The sequence below is a fragment of the Peromyscus leucopus genome, chromosome X (genome assembly GCF_004664715.2).
Source record: "Peromyscus leucopus breed LL Stock chromosome X, UCI_PerLeu_2.1, whole genome shotgun sequence".
Taxonomy (NCBI): domain Eukaryota; kingdom Metazoa; phylum Chordata; class Mammalia; order Rodentia; family Cricetidae; genus Peromyscus; species Peromyscus leucopus.
The window spans coordinates 94,818,412-94,843,535 of record NC_051083.1 but is presented as its reverse complement, the minus strand read 5'-3'; the positions used below and the strand labels follow the sequence as shown (position 1 = coordinate 94,843,535).

The window sequence follows — 25,124 nt, the reverse complement described above, 5'->3', positions numbered from 1 at the left end:
ACCAGACTTCCTTATACGTAAATGGATTTAGCAGCACAGACAGCATTGCATCCTCGGGTGTTTCTAACTCCTGAGTATTCTTCGCAACTGAGAGGTAGGGCTTGAGTCCCTACAACCATCCTATTGTCAAGGGGAGAAGAAATCAAAGGAGCCTGCATATCTTAACTTTCAGTTATACAATCTTCCTATATCCTTACTAGTCCTAGTCCTCCCCTCTTTTTTTTTTTTTTTTTTTTTTGGTTTGCCATTCCCTAAGATTTGGTTTGTGCCCTATGTTTGGTGCCAGAGGTTACAGAAAAAAGTTACTAAAGCAGTGACTCTATAGATGAATTTCTGCACTAACTGCATCATTATTATCCGCTTATTAGTTTAAAAGTTAATGCTTGGATACTGCTAAGAATTGCTTGGTCCAGAGCTACTGAATCAGAACATAAGGCAATCTGGATTTTAACAAGCCCTCTGTGTGACTCCTATTTACTCTCAAGTTGAAGACAAACTAGATGGGAATAGTGGCAGCTATGAGGCTTGCTAAAAAGTATTTCCAAACTCCCAATGAATTTGTGTCTTCGGTAGACACACTAAACTGGTAACAGTCTGGAATCTATTATCAGGCTGGACTCAGGCATTATATGTAGACTCAAGAAAATATAATATCGGGCATATGTGAAGAGTTAATTGAGTGGAATAGCTGTGGTTCTGGAAAATGACTCAAAATTAGGGGGGATGCCTTATATGTAGAAAGGAATATTGGCAGCTAGTTGCCAAAACTTTAATAGAAACCTTGTTCTTTAATTACAATATATTATATATCCCCAATGACTCTGGCTCTGGAAACCATACTTGGTGTTCAGACAGTATGAACATCCTCCCTAGTTTTCTAGAAGACTCTATGTCATTTCACTTTGGGGACAATGTAATTATTTGAATAATACCAAATGCTGTAATACAGAATGTTGGTAGATTCAGGTATTATAAACAAAAGGGTGATTTATTTAATAAGAGAGGTATCTCAGATTCAATAATTTGTAGACACAAGTAACTAGCTATAAATTGGGAACCTAATAACATTATAAAACTATTAGCACACTCAAAGAGCCAACAAAAGATTGTCGATATGAAGACTATTTTACCTGGAGGACCTGGGAGACCTGGCAGACCAGGTTGACCTGGAGGCCCTGAAATGCCAGTTCCGATACAGTTGAAGCAGGTGTCACCTTTGTCACCTGGTAAAAAAATAAACATTACTGGAAAGGTTACTTAAACCTTCTTTAGGTAGGTTCTAAAGAAGTCAACTGTAAGTAATAGCATTCGTACTCAACAGCGTGTTTAGAGAAGCCTATGTCTAAAATCAATTCTTAGACAAATAACGAGTGCCTACAGTATACAGAGGAATGCTTTAGGTGTTTGTGATACAGTGCTGAAATAAAACACACAAAATTCCATGTTTTTGTGGAGCTAACTTTCTACCAATAGGAAAGAATAATAAACACAGGTAATAAATTATTAAATTACATATTAAATAGGTTAATAATAAATCTAGTAAGCTTTTAAATGTATATGAAAATATGTTTGTAGGGGGAAATTTGTAAGTATGACTGAGTGTGCTAGATGAGTGGTGGGAGAAAGTGGGTTGCAATTTGAAATAGGGTGAGGTCAGGACAGAGCTCATTGAAAAGGTATCGATATAAAATGAAAGGTATGATATTTGCATAACTAGTATAGTATATTCTATGTATAGACAAGGAACAGCAGGTAGGTCAGACTGCTGAAGCTGAATGAGGAAGTGGGACCAAGTTACAGAAACCATGCTAGACTACAGTTTTCACTGTGAGTTACATGAAAAACTTGTGGATATTCAACAGAAGAGCCATCATTATAACAAGCTCCATTTGCCTGCAATGAACAGACTTAAAGCAATGAATTGCACGTTCATCTGTTATCCATACACCACTACTTATTGTAGTCATTCTCAAGACATAGTTATGAAGTTATATTGGAACTACAGAATTATTAATAGAGCATGGCCTTACATCATCAATACTATTTGGTATTCACAGCCAAATTACACATTTTGCTTAAAGATTTAAAAACTATACTACCCTTAATATCATCCCAAGGAATTGGAGCTGGTCTTATAAATCTAGCTATCATATCTATCATTAATTGGTAAACTATTCATATTTTTATTTATTTATTTATTTCATACAGTATATTTTGATCATATTCTTTCCCCTCTCCCAACTCCTTCCAGATCTCAATTCTCCTGATGGTCCTACATCCTATTTCTAATCATTCTTTCCAAACATATTGCCACTTTCTATTCCTTATAAATATTAAGCAACATGTAATGAGTGAATTATATATAAGTACAATATTAACTCATCATTTACATAAAAGTACTTTAATAATCATTGGATATAACCCTATTAATTCTACCATTCCTTAATCTTAAATTCATTACATAATTTCCATATTGTAAACAGAATTTCAATAAAACACATTATAAATCTAATAACAGAAGCCTCACACTTCTGATTTATCAAAAAAACTTGTGCATGAACTGCCAATTTATGTAATCAGAGATAAAAATATGGCTTTCTTACTTTTAAAGAATAACTGTCCACTGGTCATAGGAACCAAACCAAAACATTCAGACAGCTCCAAATAAAATAAATAAACTAATATTTTATTATCTTAGTAATGCTTATAATTTCCTTCTCCTATATTTACAAAAATGTTTACTATGCTTTATAGATAAAAATACTCATTTAAGTGAGTTTTATTATAATTATATTACCAACAACAATATTTATCAACTTAGGTCATAAAACTATAATCTCTAACTTACAAGGGATAGCAATTCAAACTATATACTTAACTCTGAGCTTTGAAACTAGAGTATCATATTGCTAGTAGTAGCACCACTTGCTACATGATCAATTATAAAATTATCTTTATGATACATACTCAAATCTTAATATCAGTCAATTCTTCAGTTACTCATATTTCTTACTATAGTCATTCCAGTTACTGTGAACAACCTATTTCAACTATTAATTGGATGAAGAATAGGGATATATGACTTCCATTACTCGAATGATGTACTCAACAGACACTAATACGACTTTACAATAACTTTATAAGTTTTTGATATAACTGCATTGAGAATGTTGGATTTGTCTTAGCTTTTCTCAAAATCTGTACACATATTATTTAGATGCTCTGGACCATCATCCATAACCTCAATGATGAGCAAGGCATATGAAAAATAGTAGATTTTGCCAAAGCTATACAATTTACCAATAACAACTGCAAGCCCAGCACTCACTCTAAAGATAATATAAAATCTGCAAGCATAGGGTATTCTAATATCTGAGCTCTTCTAATTACATTAACTGCCACTTCCCTAACAGCTGTATGCAGCACATGAATTCTCTTTTTCAACATTTTAGGACTATCTGGATTCTTTTCATTAATTAATTAAAAAATAACTCCCATTATTAATTAAGTCAATAAAACACCTCACTATTTGGCAGCATTTCACAAGACTTCATATGTCAAACAACATTGTCTCAAAAAATGCCCCACAAATAACTGCATGTGCATTCCTTAAACTATTTCCCTCACCATCAATATTTTAGGCCTAACTTTATCCTAAGAAAGTAATGTAATGACTTTAACCTTACAACTTAATTTTCTTCATCTACCCACAGTTCCTCTGATTTTCTAGATTTTTACTAACTACAATGCATTGTTATTTACTAATAAACTAATTATTAAGTAAAATACAGCTTCAAATTTTCTAGACTTAACCTGGTTAAAAAAGCAGTTACCTAATCTATCTAGATATCCAAATGTAATCTCTCAACAATTCCCAGTGAAACAAAAAGGAATTATTAAATAATTAAAAGATAAACAAGTGTATCTATTTTTTAAATTGTAGTACCCATGTCTTCAATTCTTATTACTATTCAATTTACTTCAGTAATCTCAATTATAATAAAAGTGCAAGTAAGGACCAAGATTCCACACTATTTCTGCTGTGGGATAATCCTTTTGTACTTTGTTAATATGTATTACTTTCATTGGTTAATAAAGAAGCTGACAGGCCTATAGCAATACAGCATAAAGTTAGGTTGGACAATCAAACTGAGGACGCTGGAATGAAGAAGAGTGGAGTCAGAGAATTGCTGGCACACATAGAGAGAGCAAGATGGGCACGCTGTACTGAGAAAAGTTACCAAGCCACATGGCAAAGCATAAATAAGAAATATTGGTTAATTTAAGTATAAGAGTTAGCTAGTAACAAGCCTGAGCTATTTAGCCAAGCATTAGTAATTAATATTAAGCCTCTGAATGCTTATTTGAGAGCAGCTGCAGGACAGGAAAACTCTGCCTACAATTATTCAACTTCTAAAGCTTTATAATACAGTCATAACTATTGTATCTTCACAAGACCAATTTCTTCACCTTCATAAATTACTCAATCTCAGCTGGGCGGCAGTGGTGCACACCTTTAATCCCAGCACTCGGGAGACAGAGCCAGGAGAATCTCTATGAATTCCAGGCCTGCCTGGTCTACAACGTGAGATCCAGGACAGGCACCAAAACTACACAGAGAAACCCTGTCTTGAAAAACCAATACATACATACATACATACATACATACATACATACATACATAAATTACTCAATCTCTCATATTATTAGATTCAACAAAAACTTTGACCTCATAATTTACTGATAACACAACTATAATTAACTCTATCAAAAGCCACCATTAACACCTTCAAATTACTCAATTAGTGCATGACAAGTCTGAATGTTTTTCTATTGTCACTGTGCGGTATATCCAAATACTAGCATTACCCCTGAACAAAATAAAAATAATGTTACAAAAGATTCAATCAAACGTTATTATAATTCCAAACCCACCACTACCACTAATAACTAACTTCAGTCTACCATAAATTGGTAAAGATTTAAGACACTCTTATTAAACAAACACAAAACGAAACAAAAAATAATAATGCTTATTATAATTTCCATGTGGAATTAAACCAAGACTAATGGCATGGAAAATCATTGTCACTATTCAACTATAGAGACTTTAATGACCAAAACCTCTCCCTCTGTTATCAATATTATTAGCCATTTATATGTTGATTTATCAGCCCCATCCAATTTCAGCATGATGACAATTCAGTCTTTTAGAAGGCTTCTGTGTGAGACTACTAATTATCACAGTCCTCTACATAGAAATAAATTATACTTTAGATAAAATGGTTACATTTTCATCTGTCAGGTCTGTCTGCTGGACGATTTACCCAGCATTTTTATGCAAACAGAACCTCTGTATTTATCATCTGCTTGTTTTTCTTCCCATGAAGAAGGAGGCCTACACTATGGTCATTTACTTTCTAGATACATTGAGATCATTTTAGTACTTGCAGTAAAAGTGGAAAAACTAGGCAAGAATTTTCAAATCAAAACCCTTGAAGAAACAGGAGGGCATAAAGACTACCGGGCTTTAAGTAATACCAGTGACTATGATTAGTTATGAGGGTATGGCATGGGCCCGAATGGCAAGTAGGTCAGTGCATGTAGTGGTAAAGATCCATGAAATTTTTTGTTATTGCTTTAACTTGTCAATGTAGAAGGAAGCAAGTTAAGAATGTAAAAATGACAATAAGGGAGTAAATATTAAAGTTTAAAAAGAGAAAGGAAAATACAGAATCAGAAAAAATGGAAATCTGAAACTACTCATGCTGTACTTGGGTTACAGATGCCAACATTGAAGAAAGGAAAAGGAGTCGAGTTTAATAATAGGACTGATTTCAATGATTGGTCATGTAATGTAAGCTAAACTATGAGGAAAGGAAACATTAAGTTATTAGAAGTTGTAATCTAGAAAGAGATGACATGAAATCAACATTATGGAAGAATACACTATTGTTAAGGAGATGATCTTGGAGTGTGAGTTTGAGAATCACTGTCTTAAGACTGAAGTTAAAAGAATGAAGAAAGGGATGCTTGGGTACCAAACCTTTCACTCCTTGCTCTCCTGGGAGTCCTTTATCACCTGGAGATCCTGGGGGACCTGGAGGGCCTGCTTTACATATCTCTTCACCTGAGGTTAAAGATAAGATAATAAGCTAATTGTTGTTAAATGCTGAGACTAGGCAAAAAAAATGAAGAAAGAAAGAAATAAAAAGCCCCAAAATCTAGAAAAAAAACTTATTTTCAATCTCTTTTCTGTAAAAATACTACTCAATAAACAATATGGAGACATTGTTGATAATGAACACTGAAGACCAATACATAACCAAAACCCCAAACGAAAAATAGCAGTGCCATCTCTTAGAAATTCGAAATATAAATAATGTTACCAAACTTCAGTCAGATTCACTTACAAATGAAATAAAGCAAAAGAACAGCCAAATTTGTCAGGATGAAAACACAGCTTACTGGGTGGCAAATGAGGGCCAGGAGGACCAGGAGGCCCAGGAAGACCAGGAGCCCCAGGCTGTCCATCAAGTCCAGGAGATCCAGGGATACAAATTCCAGGAGGACCTTCATCACCTTTCTGGCCCCTTTCTCCAGGATATCCAGGGGGACCAGTAGGACCCATGACTGCTGTCCCTAAATAAGAAAATGTACCCATTAAAAGTGACCAAAATGATCTTACTTTGTAGACAATTATTTTCATTCTCTAGGAGACATTAGGAATGATAAAATCTGTTGGTAGGATTTCCTTTTTCTTTTTCCATTTTAAAAATTTTAAAATTATATTTTAATATACAACATAATGGCTTGCATTATGGCATTTTCATATATATGTTCATATCCATTTCCACACTACCTTATTCATCTCTCTTGACCTCTCTCACCCTTTCTCCACCTAAACAGTCTCCTTTCTGCTGCCATGTCACATAATATAAAGCTAAGTCTGATTCTGCATGAAAGAGGCAATGCACACTATTTTGTTCTTATTCCCCTTGCTTTAAACCCCTTCCACCACACACTTAGTGTCTGTTCAGTTGGTTTTTTTTTTTTGTAGTAAGTTTTTCTACGAGAATTAACATTTGCACGGTAAAATGCTTTAAATGATGTAATAGCTTGAGTATAAGATATGATTATTTAAAGTAATGGCCAGGCATAGTGGCCCATGTCTTTAATCCAAACACTCAGGTGGCAGAGGCAGATGGATCTCTGTGAATACGAGGCCAGCCTGGTCTACAGAGTGAGTTCCATGACAGTCAGGGCTACATAGTGAGACCTTGTCTTGACAAAACAAACAAACATAGGTAATTTTATGGCTTTTGGAAATTGCTAATAAATTAATACTCCCTCTTAGACACTATGATGTTCTACCCCCAGAAATACCAGAAAATTATTAGTAATGAGGGAGGGAGGGGGCTATTAAGCATAGGAAGGTTTCAGTAGGGATGCGTACTGGGGGTAATGTTAGGGTAGAGAGGAAGTTTAACAAAAACTAAGGCTGAATGAAAAAAAAAAGAGAGGTATGCCAAGAAAGATTTATACAGGTATGACATGGCTGTTGCAAATGATGAACACATAGCAGCTATGGATACTTTTATAAGCTAGGTCCTTCAACGCCATACCATGGAAAATGAAGGTACCATGGGGAATCTCCTCTTTCCCAAGGACCTTTTGATTATTAATGGTTGATGGAGGAGGGGTGTCCTTTTTTCACCAATAGTGTTGCCACTGGGGGACTAGTTAGAATGAAGGAGTTTAAAGGACAATTAAGGGGGATAACAAAAGCTAATGAGAGGGGAATATAATCACAATATATTAAACATATATATATATATATGAAAGTGTCAAAATGTAAAGAGAGAGGGGGTACTTTAATATGTTCAAATAAAACATAACTCTGCTTCTTGTACATTTTTCAGTTCCACTGCCTATTTTTTCATATCAACACATTTTATGCGTTGTTTTCAAAACTTCTAAAGAAATAATTCAATATTTTTAAAAATTATTTTTATACATTTAAAAGTTTACTCATAATGTTAGGATCAACTTGTAAATTTCCCTTTAAAATCTCATTGGAATTTGAAATCTGATAGCCAGAACATCTAAAGGATATTTATTGATATAATGAACTTTAAAATATTGATCTCTTACATAAAGTGCATCTTGGTATATATTTAGTAATTTTAGGTTATTCAATATGACTATTTATATATTTTAATTTATATGTATGTGTGTGAACCTGTGTGATTTTGTGTACACCATGTGTGTACTGGTGCCTTCAGTGGTCACAGAGAATTAGATTCTCTGGAACTGAAGTTCGGAGCAGTTGTAAGCCAACATGTAGGTGCTGGGAACCAAACTTGAGTTCTCTAGGAGAGCAAACAGCTCTCTAAACTACTGAACCATCTCTCCATCCCCATTCAATAGTATTTTACAAAGCCTGGAATGAGCTCTTCCCTATATTTTTTGGGGGTAGCTCAATTGCTTTTTTGCTGTTGTCAATTTCTATACATTTATTGGTCTATTCTCTTTTACTTTGTTAATGTAGTCAGTTACAGCAATATAACATAGAAACATCTCTGACATCTTGAGGTAAAATTAAATGGTGATAACATCAAATATGATTTGTGGAAAAATATGGTCAGTTTAATTTAACATTATTATAGTTTCTCTGTTAATAAATGAGGTTGAATCATTTTATTTATTGTGCTATAAATGGTTTGTTATTACTGTTATTAGGTTTTCTGTTTATGCTTTGCAACTATTCAAAATATGGGGATTATCTTTTTTCCACTTTGGTAGAATTCATCCATAAAACTATAAAAAAAAACCTGTAAATCAACACTTCTTCATGGAGATTGTCAATATTTCAAAATCTTCTATGAAAATGGTTCTCAACCTTCCTAATGCTGTAACCCTTTAATACAGTTCCTCATGTTGTGGTGACCCCCAACCTTAAAATTATTTTCATTGCTACTTCATAACTATAATTTTGCTGCTCTTATGAATAGTAATGTAAATATCTGATATGCAGGATATCTGATAGGTGACCCCCACAGAAGGGTCATGACCTACATACACGTTGAGAACTTCTGTTCTATGGCAATTGACTTAGGCTTCCTACTCTCTCATAACAACTTTCTTTAACAATTTGTTGCTTAAGGAGTTTATGTTTCATCTGGAATGTCAAATTTATTAGTAGAGATATATAGTTTTCCAGTAACTTAAAAGAAAAACTTATGGCAATATCGTCTTTCTTTACTAATTTTATTTGTACCATTTCTGAGTTTTATCTTGCCTGTGTTTGTCAATCTATCCTCATTTCAGACTCTTTTCAACATATTTTGGTGTCTGTATTCACCTGTATCTATTTTAGTTTTCATTTTATATATTTTTTCATTCTGGTAAAGTTTCCCATTCCACATGTTTGTGCTTATTTCATCGTGTGTGTGTGTGTGTGTGTGTGTGTGTGTGTGTGTGTGTGTGTGAGAGAGAGAGAGAGAGAGAGAGAGAGAGAGAGAGAGAGAGAGAGAGAGAGAGAGAGAGAGTTAAATTTAGCCCATTTTTTTCTTTTTTGTTTCTAGGGATATAACCTCATGCTACATTCCCATTTCTCACTTAATTTGTTATTTGTAGCTTTATGGTAGAATTGGGGAACTGTTTGGGCTATGGTCAATGAGTTTTGATATAAAGCACATTTTATTGTGGCTTAGCATTCAGTGGTTTAGCATTGTCATATATGTCTCACCTTGTCTCTGGAATTATTTTTAACTGTGTCAAAATGCAAATATTAATATAAGAATATTTGACGTTTCCCCAGTCTACTTTACTATGGTTGCAGAGAATCACAAACATACATACTGTAGATTCTTTCCAGGTCAAATACTGTCTATTTTTATAAATATTCTATGTAAATTTGCACAGAATATATATTTTTGCTTCCTAGAATATTTTTCCTCACACTACAGCCTGATTATGTTGATCAAAATATCTATATCCTTATTTTTAATATATTCAATGTGCTAAAGATCTGTCAATTTACCCCCTGAAGCTTATAAATTTTACTGCCTCATTAGATGTGTAAAGGTATGACTTTAACCATTGCACCATCATTTATTAATATAAAATACCTGTGTTGTTAATGCATATATTCATTGAATTTTCTTTCACTTGACATTAGAATTAAGACAACTTTTTTCTATCAATCATTTAATTACTATATTTTTCACTTTACTTGCAAGTTTCCCCTTTCTGCTTCAGTGATACACATTCTGCATACTATACAAGTATTTTATCTCAATTTTATCTAGTATCATCTAGTTTGTGTTTGATCTTTTAACATTTGTTGGAGTTAATGATTTGCTTTTCAGTATTTTCTGTCATTTATTTTCTTTTTTAAAATCTTTTTAAGTTTTTTATTTAATTAACATTCTTTCCATTTATTTTAAATACCTACTACAGTTTCCCCTCTCTCCTCTCCATCCAGTCCCTCACTCCCCTTCCATTTACTCCCTTCCCCATCCACTCCTCCTCCCTCTCCATTCAGGAAGGGTCTGTTCGGCCTCCCATGGGCTTGAACAAAGCATGGCACATCAAGTTGAGGGCCTAGGCTGGTCCCATGCAGGCTCCCTAACTGTTGGTCCTGAGTCCGTAAGCTCCCATGAGCTCAGGTCTGGTGTCTCTGCAGATTTCCCCATCGTGATCTTAACCACCCTGGCTCCTGCAATCCCTTCTCCCTCTCTTCAACAGGACTCCTGGAGATCGCCCCAGTGGTTGGCTGTGGATCTCTGCATCTGCTTCCATCAGTTACTGGATAAAGACTCTGATGACAGTTAGGGTAGTCACCAATCTGATTACAGGAGATGGTCAGTTCAGGTAACCTCTCCACTATTGCTAAGGATCTTAGCTGGGGTCATCCTTGTGGTTCCTGGGAGTTTCCCTGGCACCTGGTTTCTCTCTAACCCTGAAATGGACCCCTTATCAAGATGTCTCGCTCATTACTCTCCCTCTCCAACCTGCCCCCAACTTGCCTCCTGTGCCCAGCCTGCCCAACATGCTCTGTTCCTCTCATCCCTCACCCCACCCCCACTTTACTCAGATCTCTTCTATTTCCCCTTCCCAGGGAAATCCATGCATCCCTCTTTGGTCTCTCCCTGCTATCTAGTCTCTCTGGGGCTGTGGATTGTACGTCGGTTATCCTATACTTCACTCCTAATATACATTTATGAGTGAGTACACACCATGTTTGTCTTTCTGGGGCTGGCTTACTTCATTCAGATTTTTTTAAATAGTTCCATACATTTGCCTACAAATTTCATGATTTCATTGTTTTTTTTTACAGCTTATTAATACTCCATTGTGTATATGTACCATATTTTCTTTTCTTTTTTTTTTTTTTAAATATGGAATGCTTCACGATTTGCGTGTCATCCTTGCGCAGGGCCATGCTATCTCTCTGTATCGTTCCAATTTTAGTATATGTGCTGCCGAAGCGAGCACGTACCATATTTTCTTTATCCATTTTTTGGCTGAGGGAATCTAGGTTGTTTCCAGGTTCTGGCTATTACAAACAATGCTGATACGAACATAGTTGAGCAAGTGCTCTTGTGGTATGATTGAGCATTTCTTGGGTATATGCCCAGGAGTGGTATAGCTGGATCTTGAGGGAGATTGATTCCCAATTTTCTAAGAAACGCCATACTGATTTCCACAGTGGCTGTACAAGTTTGCATTCCCACCAGCAGTGCAAGAGTATATCTAGGCTTATCTTTCCTTTGGCCTAATTTTAGCTTCTACTGTACAGATTGGTCTGTTTTCCCTCTAATCAGAGTCAAATTGTACATTTTATTTCTATTCTTTTCTAATAATGGTTCATATAAATTTTGACCTATGTACTTAAATCTGTATTTTTCCTCTGTCTCCCCCTCACCCCGATATATGTGTGTATATGCATCACTCTCCATGCGGTTTTGAGACAGACTCTCTCACTGGACCTAGAGCTTAACAACGAGGCTGGACTGGCTGGTCAGAAAGCCCCTGGAATCCTCGTGTCTGTCCCACATGTGCTAGGATTAAAGGCATGCACCACTGTCCCTAGATTTTTACATCAGTATTAGGGATTCAAACCTAGGTCCTCATGTTTGTGTGGCAAACACCGCAATGCACTGAGCCACCCCAAACCCCTTAAATATGTATTTAAAAAACATATAGTGAATAATATTTATATTCTTACATACTAATAAGGGAAAACTAACAACATTATCACTGGCTGACTTCTCATCATCCTCCTCTCTGTACCTGCCCTTACCATGTAAAGAATATTCACACATACATCCTGGATTGTTACTTAAGCCACATTTATTATGAACTTAAAGTTAATGTAGCTTATTCATATCTATCTTAGTCCATGATCCTTTTATCTTACCTCCCACCCCTACTTTATCAATATATTCTTTCCCTTGCTGTCAGAGTAAAACCTTTAGTAATGACTTAAAAGAAGGTTTGGAGGTGGTAAACCGTCTAGGTATCCCATCTTCACACCAGGATGGCAGTTTAGTAAAATATAGGCTCCAAAATTCATAGTTATTTGTCCTTATTACTGTGAAACTATGCTCCATTATTTTCTGCAAACTCGTACTGTTCTTCAGGCAATGTTCCTTTTTTCCCCTTAGGCAGGTTTTCAAGAGTTGTTTCATTATTTTTAATATTTTATTTTATTTTTAATTCCTAAATTCTGAAATGAACCTAGTCATGGAGCTTTGTAATTTTGTTCTTACTTTACTCTTGGTTGGTGTTTAATGATCTTTTCTTGGAGGTGTGTGTGTGTGTGTGTGTGTGTGTGTGTGTGTGTGTGTGTGCGCGCCCACATGCTTTAAGAAGATGGATGGTCACAGCCATTACTTGTTTTCAAATACTGTTGTCCCATTCTTTTATACTTAGACTCACTCATGATAGTTCTGGGAAATAATAAGTTTATCCCTTATACGTCATACTTTTCCTTTATGTCTCTCAAATCCTGAATTCTTTTACTATAGCCTGAAAAATTCCTTATTTTAATTTTCTAGACATAACAGATATTTAGCTCATTGTTTTGAGATAAGGAATAAAAAGTGCATATTTAGACCATAATGAAACACACACTTATTATTTTCTTCCTAAGAAGGTGTCACTTTCCTCATCATGACAATATTTCCTTAGTTACACATTTTTGAATGGAAAGGACCTATAATTCATTGAATATATATGTGTGCTTGATACTGAAATGGATTTTTTAAATGAATTTTGTATAGAGTCTTACAATTTAATAAACAGGATACATAAGGGCAGTTTAATTTATGGCCAAATTGTAAGTGCTACAGTGTACTCTGCAACTTCTAAGGGAATGATATAAACGTCAATTGAACCTTAAAATTTTCTTACATGTTAAAATTAACATGGAAATTTCTAATTCATTGATTCTAGAATTCTAAATGGACAGTGCTGGTTACCAATATTATATATGAAATACAGAAATGTTGGATATTTGTTACGTCAACATCCTGTCCTCTGACAGCATGAAAAGTGTGATGATTCATCTACCAGATCAAGGAACTATTTCATACAATACATTTTTAATAGAAAGTAAAAGTGAGATTTATGGCATTTAAGTGGGAGTTTAAAAGGACATGGAAGAATTGGGTGGGAAACGCAGTAACACAGGTTTGGTACAGTAGGTCATTTACATAGTGCCCGTTTGGATACAGGAGACAGTTTAGTGATAGACTGAGATTGGGAAAGCATGAGGACCTGGGCCAGACCCACAGAGCCCACTTCAAAATCTGGTATGGTGAGGCAGACATTCAGATCTTGGGGTATGACTGTCCAGAAAGCCTAGTAGAAACAGAAAGCTACAGGTTCATTGAGAGGCTTTAAAAAAAAGTGCAGAAAATCTTCTCAATGTCAACTTATGGCCTCCACAGGTGTGCACATGTGTGAGTTCACCAGCACACAGACATACATCTTACACAAACAAACAGGGAGTAGAGCATAAAATATTCATGTCATCTACTGTCATGCCCAATCAAACCAATATGATAAAATTGTATGCACTGATTGGCTAGGATACTGTAAGCACAGAGATATAAACACAATCTCTTTTACCTGGAGGTCCAGGAAAGCCAGGTGGACCTTGTATTCCAGGAAATCCTCGCTCTCCTTTTTCTCCAGGCAAACCAGGTAGCCCAACATTTCCTTTTTCTCCCACAGTCACACCAGTCCCATGTGTAGGAATTACCTTTTCATGGAAATAGAAATTCAGGGATTCAATGAAGAAGAAGTTTGCTCTTCTAAATGTAAGTAAGCAGCTACATGTGGTTACAATACTGCATTTTCACACAGTTCTTAGATATAAAAATCAGTAAGTCTATCATACAGATTGAGTCTCATTGAGACTGCTACATACATTAGGTCACCTTCATCACTTCTACCCTCCAACCAATTAAGAAACATGTAATAACAATTTCGAGCCCAAGGCTTAAAAAGCTAGAAGTATTTTTTGTCGCCTCTTCTATATAACTAACAATTAATTCCAGTCACCTAAAGCCTGGCAATTCTTTTAAAAAAATTCCTCTAATTTTCTTTGCTCTATCCTCTTGCCACAATTACTCTCCTGATCTCACACTGGAACTTTGCCTTTAAGTTTATTCCCTTGAATTCAAGCTTATTTACATTGCACACTTTCCTCAAATCAATTTTTCTATGTAAACCACTTGTCTTAAGAACACTAATTGCTGACTTCTTACTGCACATGATGCTACTTGTAGTCCTCAATTCAGTCAAACTACTTTCAGTATCACTCTTACCTATTTCTTTGCCTATTATTTCTTGCAATGAATTCTCATCACTCCAGCCTGTCTGATTATAACCATTTCACATACATAATGTGCACATTTTTCTTGTGTTTGGTTTTTGAGACAGGCTTTTTCTCTGGGTAGTCCTAGCTGTCCTGAAACTCACTCTGTAGCCCAGGTTGGCCTCAAACTCAGAGATCCGCCTGCCTCTGCTTCCCTAGTGCTGGGATTAATGGCGTGCGTCACCGCTGCCACCACCCCCCAATGTGCACATTTTTATGTGCCTTTACATATGCCTTTCCAAACATCTGCAGCGCCTTCCCCAAGCTTTTCATATGTCAACTCACATATCACTCTTCCTTGAAAGCATTCTCTTTCAGGAAGACTGCATTTATATAGTCAATCAATTGACCGTGCCCATCTTTTACATCTTCTCATGATCTACTTGTATTCTACAGAGTTTCACAAAAGAGGAATTTTCAAGTTGATTTGTCATACAAATCAATACCCGCTAGCAAATTGTGGTATTTCTCCTTACCTCGAATGGATGTAAAAAGTACTAATGAACAAGAGACTAAAATTTTTAAAATACGAAAAGAGGTAACAGTCTCAAAGGGAAAGTGTGCTGTACTCTCCTGATTTTATTTTTCTCGTTTTCTAAAAAGATTATTTTCTGGAGAACTGAAATTATGATTTTAAAATGAAAGTGACTAAAAATCATCTAATATTTATTAAGTATGGCCTCCTTAGGTTTGGTAGTGTTCTAAGGATTACTATGTGAGACATATTAGCTAAAAAGAACTAAAATGTCAGAGTGTATAGACTAAGTTGAACAGCACTCACTGCTAGAGAATTACCAAAACCTCACCCAAAAACATTGGTTGAACCTCAACAGTTATTTTCTTTTTAATCTTGATACACTTGGAAATAAATGTACATGACTTAAATTCTACAATGAATTTAAATATGATGAGAAATTCATAATGCCACCTCCCCTATATGATTCTTTCATATGCAATTTCTTACTTGGTATCTAGAGCCCCCAGAAATCACACACTCAGGAAGGAGAGAGGTGTGAATCAGACATTTACAAATTGAGAAAACCTATTAGGACTAGATCTGTTTGCCCTGAGCACTGCAGGGGAAACCACCAATCCCGGCTTCCCCCAGAATTCTTTTTCTGGACCCTTTGTAAGCAGCAGTTGCGCCACCTGCTGGTTGATTAAGAAAGGGGTTGACAATCATGATGCACAACAACGATGTATAATTTTGGACCTTAACTATGAAAAAGTAATACATAGGCAGAACACTATGAGGCTAGCACTATTGGTTTTTCAAAAGCTATAGTGGCTACTAAACCAATAGAAGTTGGTAATGATTTGGATTTTTATGTTCTGTGAGGAAAAGGTAGGTAGTAAATAACTTGTGTGCAAAAATGATGAAGCAATACTAAATTTGGGAAATGAGACTTAAGAGAAAAACTTACGAGTCCAGGAGGTCCAGGTGGGCCAATATCACCCTTTTGGCCCTGTTCAATGCAAATAAGAATGACATGAAAACACTGATTTCCTCAAGAAACAATTGAATTTCACAAAGACTCAGAAGTCATTAATAAAGTAATCAAATGCAAAGCACAACATGAGTTAATGAAATACTTGTCTAAACCTACAAAGACCTTGATGTTGTCTTGGATTTACTGGCTACATAATCTTGACCAAAATCAATTAACTTCTCTGGCTTATTTAAAAGCTGAAGATATTGGACAGACTTCTATCAGCAACATTCTTTGTCATAAAGGGAGAAGACAATATTCAATTGTTATTCTACTGGCCAACAGTCAAGAATAGACTTCTCTCATACTCCCAGCTCTAGGGATATTAGTCTGCCTCATGAGTTATTAATTGAAACATAACCCCATTTTAAGTATTTCATGTTTCCCTTTATTCCAATTATGTCTTTTAGGCTAAAGTGAAACTTGGATCTTGTTTACAGAGAAGCCATCAGTAAAATATGTAACTTCAGGATATTTCAAGTTTGCTCTAATTTTTTTTTTCAGTTTGCTTTTGATACAAAGCAGTTAGAGAACAGAGGGCATGGAGGACTGAATATTTTGTGATGTGATAAAAATAGGGAAAACTATGTGCTTCATATATGCTTTCAGAGTCACTTTTAAGATAGGTAACTAAATAAATGACCTCAATTAGGATGCATCAGACCAATGGGAAAACTACAAAAAATTAGCCACAGATTTACAAACAATAATTGCATACAGAATGGGAAAGGTTTTGAGGAGACATTCTAATTTTACAGCTCTAAGCTTTTGAGTAAGAGAACCACTGAATTAGTGCTCAGTCCTCTCCTTAAAAGTTTGCCTGATACATGCTTGCAGCAAAGGCACTGACATTATAATGGAAATGCAGTCCCATGCATTTCCCCACGTACCCTGTGATTTAGGGCAATGCAAGAAAATCTAGAGGACAGTGAATAAAAGGGAAAAATGGATAAAGAAGGCATGCATGATTACGAACACTAACAAATTATGATGTTTTCATTTATAATTCAGTACCAACAGGGGAACAGTTTATGGTACTAAGAATAAAACCAGACACATCAAAAATGCAGAAATGCTTACCTTTTCACCATGTCTTCCTGGTTCACCAGGGTAACCAGGATCACCAGGCAAACCCTTTAAAACAGGGGATAGGGTGAAATCAGTAAACTTGGCAAAGTGAAAAGATGCCAAATAATCATGTCCTCCACAGAAGTAGTGTGAATACCAACTAAATCAGTTCATCAACAGAACAGAAGATACAGTCTGTACAACTATAGTTATCTGATTTGCTACAAAGATGCCAAGAAAAAACACATTAGAAAAAGGAAAGTATCTTCAATGAATGGTACTGGAAAGCCTGGATATCAACATTCAGAAGAGTGAAACTCGATTCCTATCTCTCACGTTGTACAAAACCCAACTCCAAATGGATCAATGACTCCAACATAAGACTTAACACCCTAAAACTGCTAAAACAAACAAAAAAAATGCTTCAACATATAGGTATAGGCAAAGACTTTCTGAATAGGATTCCAGTAGCACAGAAAATAAGACCAATAACTGATGTGGTAGTTTGAATGAGAAAGTCCCTCAATAAGCTTTGGTATTTGACTACTTGGTGTCTAGTTTGTGGAGGTCTACATGCGGCCTTACTGGAGGAAGTATGGCACTGGGGGCAGGCTCTGAGGATTCAAACCCTGGTACCCTTCCTAGTGTTCTCTTTGCTTCCCACTTGTAGTTCCAGAAGTGAACTCTCAGTTTGCTGTTTCAAATGCCCTGCTTGCTGCCATGATAGACCATTATTCCTCTAGAACCTAAGTCCAAACAAACCCTTCTTTCTGCAAGTTGCCTTGGTCATGCTTTTTTGGCACAGCAGTAGAAAAGTAACTAAGACAATCAACAAATGAGATTTTGTGAAATTAAAAAGCAAAGGAAATTCATTCAACTGAAAAGGTAGTTCACAAAATGGAATAAAATCTTTGCCTGCTATACATAATCTGACTGAGGACTGTTGTCAAGAATACACAAAGAACTCAAAATGCTAAATACTAAGAAAACAAACAACCCAATTTAAAAATGGGTTGCATAATTAAAGAGAAAGTTCTCAAAAGAAACAAATTTACAGGAGCTGGGGAGAATGGCTCAGTAGTTAAGAGCATCTTTTGCTCTCGAAGAAGACTTGTTGTTAGTTCCTAGCACCCACATGGTGCTAGAACTCCTTTTGAAATCCTTAGCCACCAGACACCTACATGGTGCACATACATACATGCAAGCAAAACACATATAAATAAATAAACAAATACATCTAAAAACAAAAGAAAATAAAACATGCAAATGGCAAGGAAACAATATATTAGTCAATATCTCTAGTGATTGAGGGACTTCAGATTAAAATTACTTTAACATTCAATCTCAGCCCAGTTGAAACGACTGCCATCATGAATATCAGTAACGACAAATGCTGATGCAGATGTTGGGAAAGGAGAACACATTGTTGGTGGGAATGTAAACTAGTATAGCAACTTTGGAAATCAGTCTGGGATTTCTCAAAACACTGAAAACTAGCATACGACTCAGCTATATCACAGCAAGGCATAAGAGACTTTATGTCTTACTACAGACATACTTGCACACCCATGTTCATTGCTGTTCTACTCAGAATACTTAGAAAATGGAAGCAGCCTAGATTCCCAAAAACTGATGAACGTAAAGAAAAATGGAATTATAAAATTTGTATGTGGTGATATTTTATTTGTATGCTAATAAATAAAGTTTGCCTAGAGATCAGAGGAAACAGCAAGCTGTTTTAAGTAAACACAAAAGTCAGGCAATGGTAGCACACGTCCTTAATCCGATCACTTGGCAGGCAGGGTCTCTGTGTGTTCAAAGTCACAGTAGGGAACAGAGCCAAGCGTGGTGACACATGCCTTTAATCCCAGTACCAACCATAGAGACCTGGAGGTCTGTACAGACAGGCAGTGACAAGGAAGTGAGGTAGCTAGGCTAAGAGCCAATGAGAGGGCAGAACAGCAAGGCACTAAAAGCCTGGGTTAAACAGGAAGTCATGGCATTTTGGAAGCTACAGAGCTGGTGAGGTAAGGTAGTTGGTGGCTCTCATTATTTCCCTGATCTCTAAGGCTTTCACTCCTATATTTAGCTCTGTGTTCTTTATTTAATAAGACCGCTTAGAAATTCATCTACATTTGTAGGGAAAATGTACAGAATTGAAAAAAGTAATTATTCTAAGGGAGATAACCCAGGCTCCAAACTACAAATGCCACATGTTCTCTCATAAGAGGATCAATTCTTTATTACGGTATGTCTCATGTATAGTACCTGTGCAAACTAGGAAACAGGGAAATAAATGGGGGTGCAAAGAGGTTACCTTAAAGGATAGGAGGATGATAGGGAAAAAAGTAAAGAGGGGGGCTACTGTGCACAAAGGCTTAGGCAGATATAGAGGGGCAAGATTGGGGAAATAAAGGTGTGGGTGGGGGAAGGCTTGACAAGGATAAAGGTATATAAAGAAATCATTTGGAAAGCAAAATATTTCCATTTGTGTTATAGCAGCTTGACTTATTGTAGGATGTAACCAATTACCCTCTGAATGGATTTAAGACTCATCCAACATGAGGCAGGTGGGAAGAGGGGAACGCAATGCCTGGTAGTATAAGCCTAGCTAACAACCCAAGTCTGAAGAGGAAGTAGGCCCATGCAGTGAATGTGTTCTATGGTTAACTTTCATATATATCAGCAAATGCATCCTAAATACCTCTGCCTATACCCATAGACACAAGCGGTCCCCAGACTTAATCAGAGAAGCCTCTCCTAACAATGAACAGTGGTGAATACAGACACTCATAGCGGCTAATGATACAGAATAAAGTGACAGATGTAGGCAAAGTCACAAAAAAGTCACTTATACCACCCCCTCTAAGGCTCAGAGAACATTGTGGATGAATTGGCAGGAAGTATGTAAGAGCCCAAGGATAGGGTAAAGGGCTACTAAATGCCATCCCCAAGACTTAATTCCACTACTGTAATCATTAAGTCACTTCAGCTGTAGCTGCCTGCACTGCAAGCACACGAGACCAGCCCAGACACAGCAGTCAGTCAGAAAAAGAGGAGGGACTCTTGGGGTCCTATCCTCTGCCTCTAAACTATTGACTTTAAATAGATTCTGCAGGAGGAGGAATCACCGTGTTTATGTGCCCTCCTCTACTGAGCCCATCAGGCTCCAATGGAGAGCTCCAAACTCAGCCTTACCAAGGGCCTCAATTAATCTTTCTGGGCCACAAAACAAAATGAATAGACATGAACATGATAAAGAGATTTGTGTGGAGGTATGTGGGAGGTGAGAGTGGTCAGTATGCAAGATGTACATATATGGAATGGTAAATAATCATCATCATAATAATAATAATATGTGATGTGACCAGCCCATCTCTGCTCTTGTCTCCATGCTTTCCCTGAAAGTTGCATGTCTTCCCACCATGGTGGACTGTATCCTTCTGTAGAAGATTTTTTTTTATGTCATTACAGCAACTGGAAAAGAATCTAAGATGATAAAGCATACCTTATTACATCTGCCTTAAAACTGGAGATATTTCAAATTTATATTCAAAATAGTGATGATAATTTCCATTCATTTAAGCTATTTCCAAACTCCATACTGTGTGCCCCCTGCTTTTTTGCGACCACCTACAAATAGTGCAAACATTACCAAAGGTTTTTTTTGTTGTTGTTGTTAAAGGAAAGAACCATAGCTACTCACTGGGGTTCCGGGTTGGCCACTCTCTCCGTCTTTGCCTGGTTTACCCTGGCAGAGCAAGAACAATAATTTGTTAGTTAGGAAGTAGAAAGTTAAGGACTATAGCAATCATTAGTCCTGCCTTGAACTATATAAACGGACTTTTTAAATGACAGTTATTATAAATAAGTTATACCTGTAGTGATATTTTCAGGCAATGACATAAGGATTTAAAAAGAAAGAAATATTCCCACATGTGTGTTTGTGGAAATTCAGCTATGTAAAAATGTGTTACATTTGTTTATGCTGCATTTGTTTAACAATGTCAGGATGTGTGGTTAATTATGTAAAGATGTGTTGCATTTGTTTCATCTTGCCTGCCTAAGGCACCTGATTGGCCAAATGCTAGGCAGGAGAGGGATAGGCAAGGCTGGCAGGCAGAGAGAATAAGGAGAAGAGAATGAGGGAGAAAGAGAGGGAAATGCTCAGGGCCAGAAGCCAGGCAGCCACCAGCCAGACATAAGAAGCAGTGAGAGTAAGATATGCAGAAGTAAAGAACAGTAAAAAGCCCAAGTAGATGAAGAGAAACAGGTTAAATTATAAGAGCTAGCAAGGAACAAGCCTAAGCTGAGGCCGAGCATTTATAACTAATAATAAGTCTCCATGTCATGATTTGGGAGCTGGTTGGTGGCTGAAACGAGAAAGCCTGGTACACGTGTGTATATTTAGAATTTTTACAAACACTTACTCTTTTGCCTGGCTCTCCCGGCTCACCTTTTTCACCTTTCACACCACCAGGAGGACCCTGCACATAAACAGTAGTTTCATGTTGGTTCATGAGATATTGTATATCAATACCAGTTCATATTAAAAGATTCTAAAGCATTTTAGAATACTTACTGGAGGACCAGGTATTCCTGGAGGTCCTGGAGGGCCTCTATCACCAGGAACTCCCTATGCAGGTATAGGGAGAATTGAAGCGCATTAATACCAGAATATGCATTCTCACTATAACTACTAGAACTCAGTAGAGTTCTAACTACTGGACATGTTTAATAATGTGAAATTTAGGTTCATCAGATATAAACAGAGAGCAGAATGTTTTTCACTCGAAGCTGAAATCTGTTCGGAAACATAATATAAAACTCGCTCTTCATTTCAGTTAATATCCAGTATCAGTATGAGCTAAATAACAAGATATGTCATAAGAATTCTTTTCATTCATGTAAAGTATTTTACAAAAAGCAAGAGAAAAGAATATAAAACTAGAAGACGTGGGAGCTATTAAACAATGTATCTTTTCACAGATAATTAAGTGGTTTAATTCATATTGATAGTAGATTTTAAAAACTTTTTTTATTTTCAATATTCTTATTAGCATTTAAGTGAATTAAAATGCATATAACCTTGTCTGTTTAAAGGTAGGTCAGTATACGCTAAAAGAACATTTGATCTTCTTTTGTTGCCTCAGAGAAATCAAGTATCATATAATGACAATCTACCTTAGCAGGACCTGGTCTTAGCTATGAGTATAAATCAAGCAGCAAAAACAGGAACAACCCAAATGGCCATCAGCTGATGAATAGGTAAGTACAGGATTCACTATATTCACACAATAGAATATTATTTAGCCATAAAAAGGATAAACTACTACTGCATGCTAAACAGTAATTGAACATGGAAACATTAAGTCATATAAAAACAATGGGCAAAGAAGGCCTGATTCTGTTGTTATGAAACACTAACAATAGACAATCTACAGGGTAAAGAAATAGAAAATGGAAAGTTAGGGGAGAGTATGAAATGAAAACTAATATGCATGAGTTTTTACAAGGAGGTGATGAGAATTTTCTAAGAGTACATTGTGGAAATAGTTTGACTACCCTGTGAATACTAATGAATTATATATTTTAAGGATTAATCATTCGGCATGAAGATGATATCCTGATAAATCTATTTTTAAAAATTTAATTATTCGAAGTCCTTGTTACTGAAAGAACATGCACATTTAAGAGTACATCTCTATATATAGTTCATTTTAACATAAAACATGTTTTTTAATTTTTCATAATTAAAAAAATTGATTAAAGGAATTATAATTGACAAAATTGTACATATTATGAATGCATGATGAGGGGCAGAGGAGGGGTGGGGGAGGGAGTGGGAGGAGAGGAGGGAAAACTGTGGTCAGGATATAAAATAAATGAAAAAAATGATTAATAAAAAAGAATGCACAATGTGATATCTCAGTATACGCACACACTGTGAAAGGATTATCACAAGAATGCTAATTAACACATCTACAACAAAAATCTTCATCAAATTCCCCTCCGTGGGGGCTTACCTGATCTCCTTTCTGAAATTCTAGATCAATTGGTCTTTTCTGTTCACTGATCTGTCCAGGTGGACCAGGTGGGCCCTGAAGACCTTGCTCACCCTATTTACATAGCAAAAAATACATCGATATTTAGCAGTCTACTACGAGTAATAATATAGATAAAGTGTGTCCACTGTAAAAACCAGGGGAAAGAAAAAGACAGTACAAATGAGTGTGAATGGAGAAACACGGAGGCTGAATAAACCTCTTTTTCTTTACTCACTTTTTCACCTTTGGGTCCCTGGAAATTCAAGCCCATGTTTCCCTGAAGAGAAAGTTTCAGTTTATATTATCATTAACAATAAGAAAAACTAATCTACACAAAATAAATGATGTAAAAAGAAAGAACATTACCTTTGGTCCTGGTGGTCCTGGTGGTCCAGGAGGGCCCTTAGAAGACACAGAAATGAGAAAAAAAAACATTATATTAAGATGTTCCTTTCAAATTATTTGGTTTCATAAATGTGACAACTGAAAGGGCCCTTCAAACCATTTTTAAGACTGGGGATATAGCTCAGTGGTAAAGCAACTGTGTCCTAAAGTGGGGTGCCACAAAAAATCCTATTTTTCCTTCTTCATTGTATGATTGTATCCAAACACACAGTTAAGTGATTGAAACAATGTAGACACTCTGGTGACAGATGGGAATCGACAGGGGTAGAAAGTTAGGATTGATATGAGAGAGGGACAGGCAGCACAAGTACCAACACCAAATAACTGAATGAACACATTGTTTTGTTTTTGTTTTTTACTATTATGTGTACAGTGTTCGCGAGTATCCCTGAAGGCCAGAAGAGGGCACCAGATCTCAATACAGATGGTTGTGAGCCATCATGCGGTTGCTGGGAATTGAACTCAGGACCTCTAGAACAGCCAGTGCTTCTTAACCTCTGAGCCATCTCTTCAGCCCCAGAACATTTTTTTTTAAATCAGAATTATGGGTAACAAAGTATCTAAAACAATGAAGTTCATTTTTAGGAAGCACATGCTCTTTTCTTTCTTTCTTTCCTTCCTTCCTTCCTTCCTTCCTTCCTTCCTTCCTTCCTTCCTTCCTTCCTTCTTTCTTTCTTTCTTTCTTTCTTTTGCCCTCCTTTCCTCCCTCCTTCCTTCCCTCCCTCCCTCCCTCCCTTCCTTTCTTTTAGTTTGTTTTCAAGACAGGATTTCTCTGTGTAACAGCCCTGGCTGTCCTGGAACTCACTTTGTAGACCAGGCTGGCCTTGAAATCACAGAGATATGCTTGCCTTTGCCTCCCGAGTGCTGGGATTAAAGGCGTGCACCATTGGGCCAGGCCACATGCTCATTTTTAAACCAGCTTTGTTGTATGCAGTTGTATTTGTGTTTCTGAAAATGTCTCAGGGCATGAAAAAATTAAATAAATATTTCTTGGTTACCCTCCATAACTATATAGTAGACCCAATTATTGAAGACTCCTCATACTTTTGCGGTAGCATACAGAGAAACCAATCTCAAACACACCAGGAAACTTTCTCCCTTCTGGCCAGATTTCATAGTGCCAGAGATGCTATATAGAATGCTGGGAGAAAAAACACATCAATGTGCAATAGTGGCATGACGGTTATTGGGTAACTAGTCATTTTCTGATTGAATTTGAGG

The 25,124-nt window shown here is 36.3% G+C and overlaps 1 protein-coding gene and 1 non-coding gene across 6 annotated transcripts in view; both read right to left on the bottom strand.

Moving 5' to 3' along the window:
• The window catches only part of Col4a5 (collagen type IV alpha 5 chain), a 201,646-nt gene that overhangs the window by 81,731 nt on the left and 94,791 nt on the right, over positions 1-25,124 (bottom strand). For all 5 annotated transcript variants that reach the window (XM_028876974.2, XM_028876973.2, XM_037199406.1 and 2 more), the window contains 12 exons: positions 23,865-23,900; positions 23,734-23,775; positions 23,478-23,570; positions 22,034-22,087; positions 21,882-21,938; positions 21,158-21,202; positions 17,464-17,517; positions 16,318-16,359; positions 14,143-14,275; positions 6,469-6,642; positions 6,047-6,130; positions 1,131-1,223 (listed from right to left, as the gene is read on the bottom strand). In XM_028876974.2, coding sequence (XP_028732807.1) covers positions 1,131-1,223; positions 6,047-6,130; positions 6,469-6,642; positions 14,143-14,275; positions 16,318-16,359; positions 17,464-17,517; positions 21,158-21,202; positions 21,882-21,938; positions 22,034-22,087; positions 23,478-23,570; positions 23,734-23,775; positions 23,865-23,900 — 907 coding nt within the window. The remainder of the gene's footprint in view (positions 1-1,130; positions 1,224-6,046; positions 6,131-6,468; positions 6,643-14,142; positions 14,276-16,317; positions 16,360-17,463; positions 17,518-21,157; positions 21,203-21,881; positions 21,939-22,033; positions 22,088-23,477; positions 23,571-23,733; positions 23,776-23,864; positions 23,901-25,124) is intronic.
• On the bottom strand, positions 11,400-11,502 carry LOC114698339. Its single transcript, XR_003735339.1, has one exon. It is a non-coding gene; the product is annotated as a U6 spliceosomal RNA (small nuclear RNA).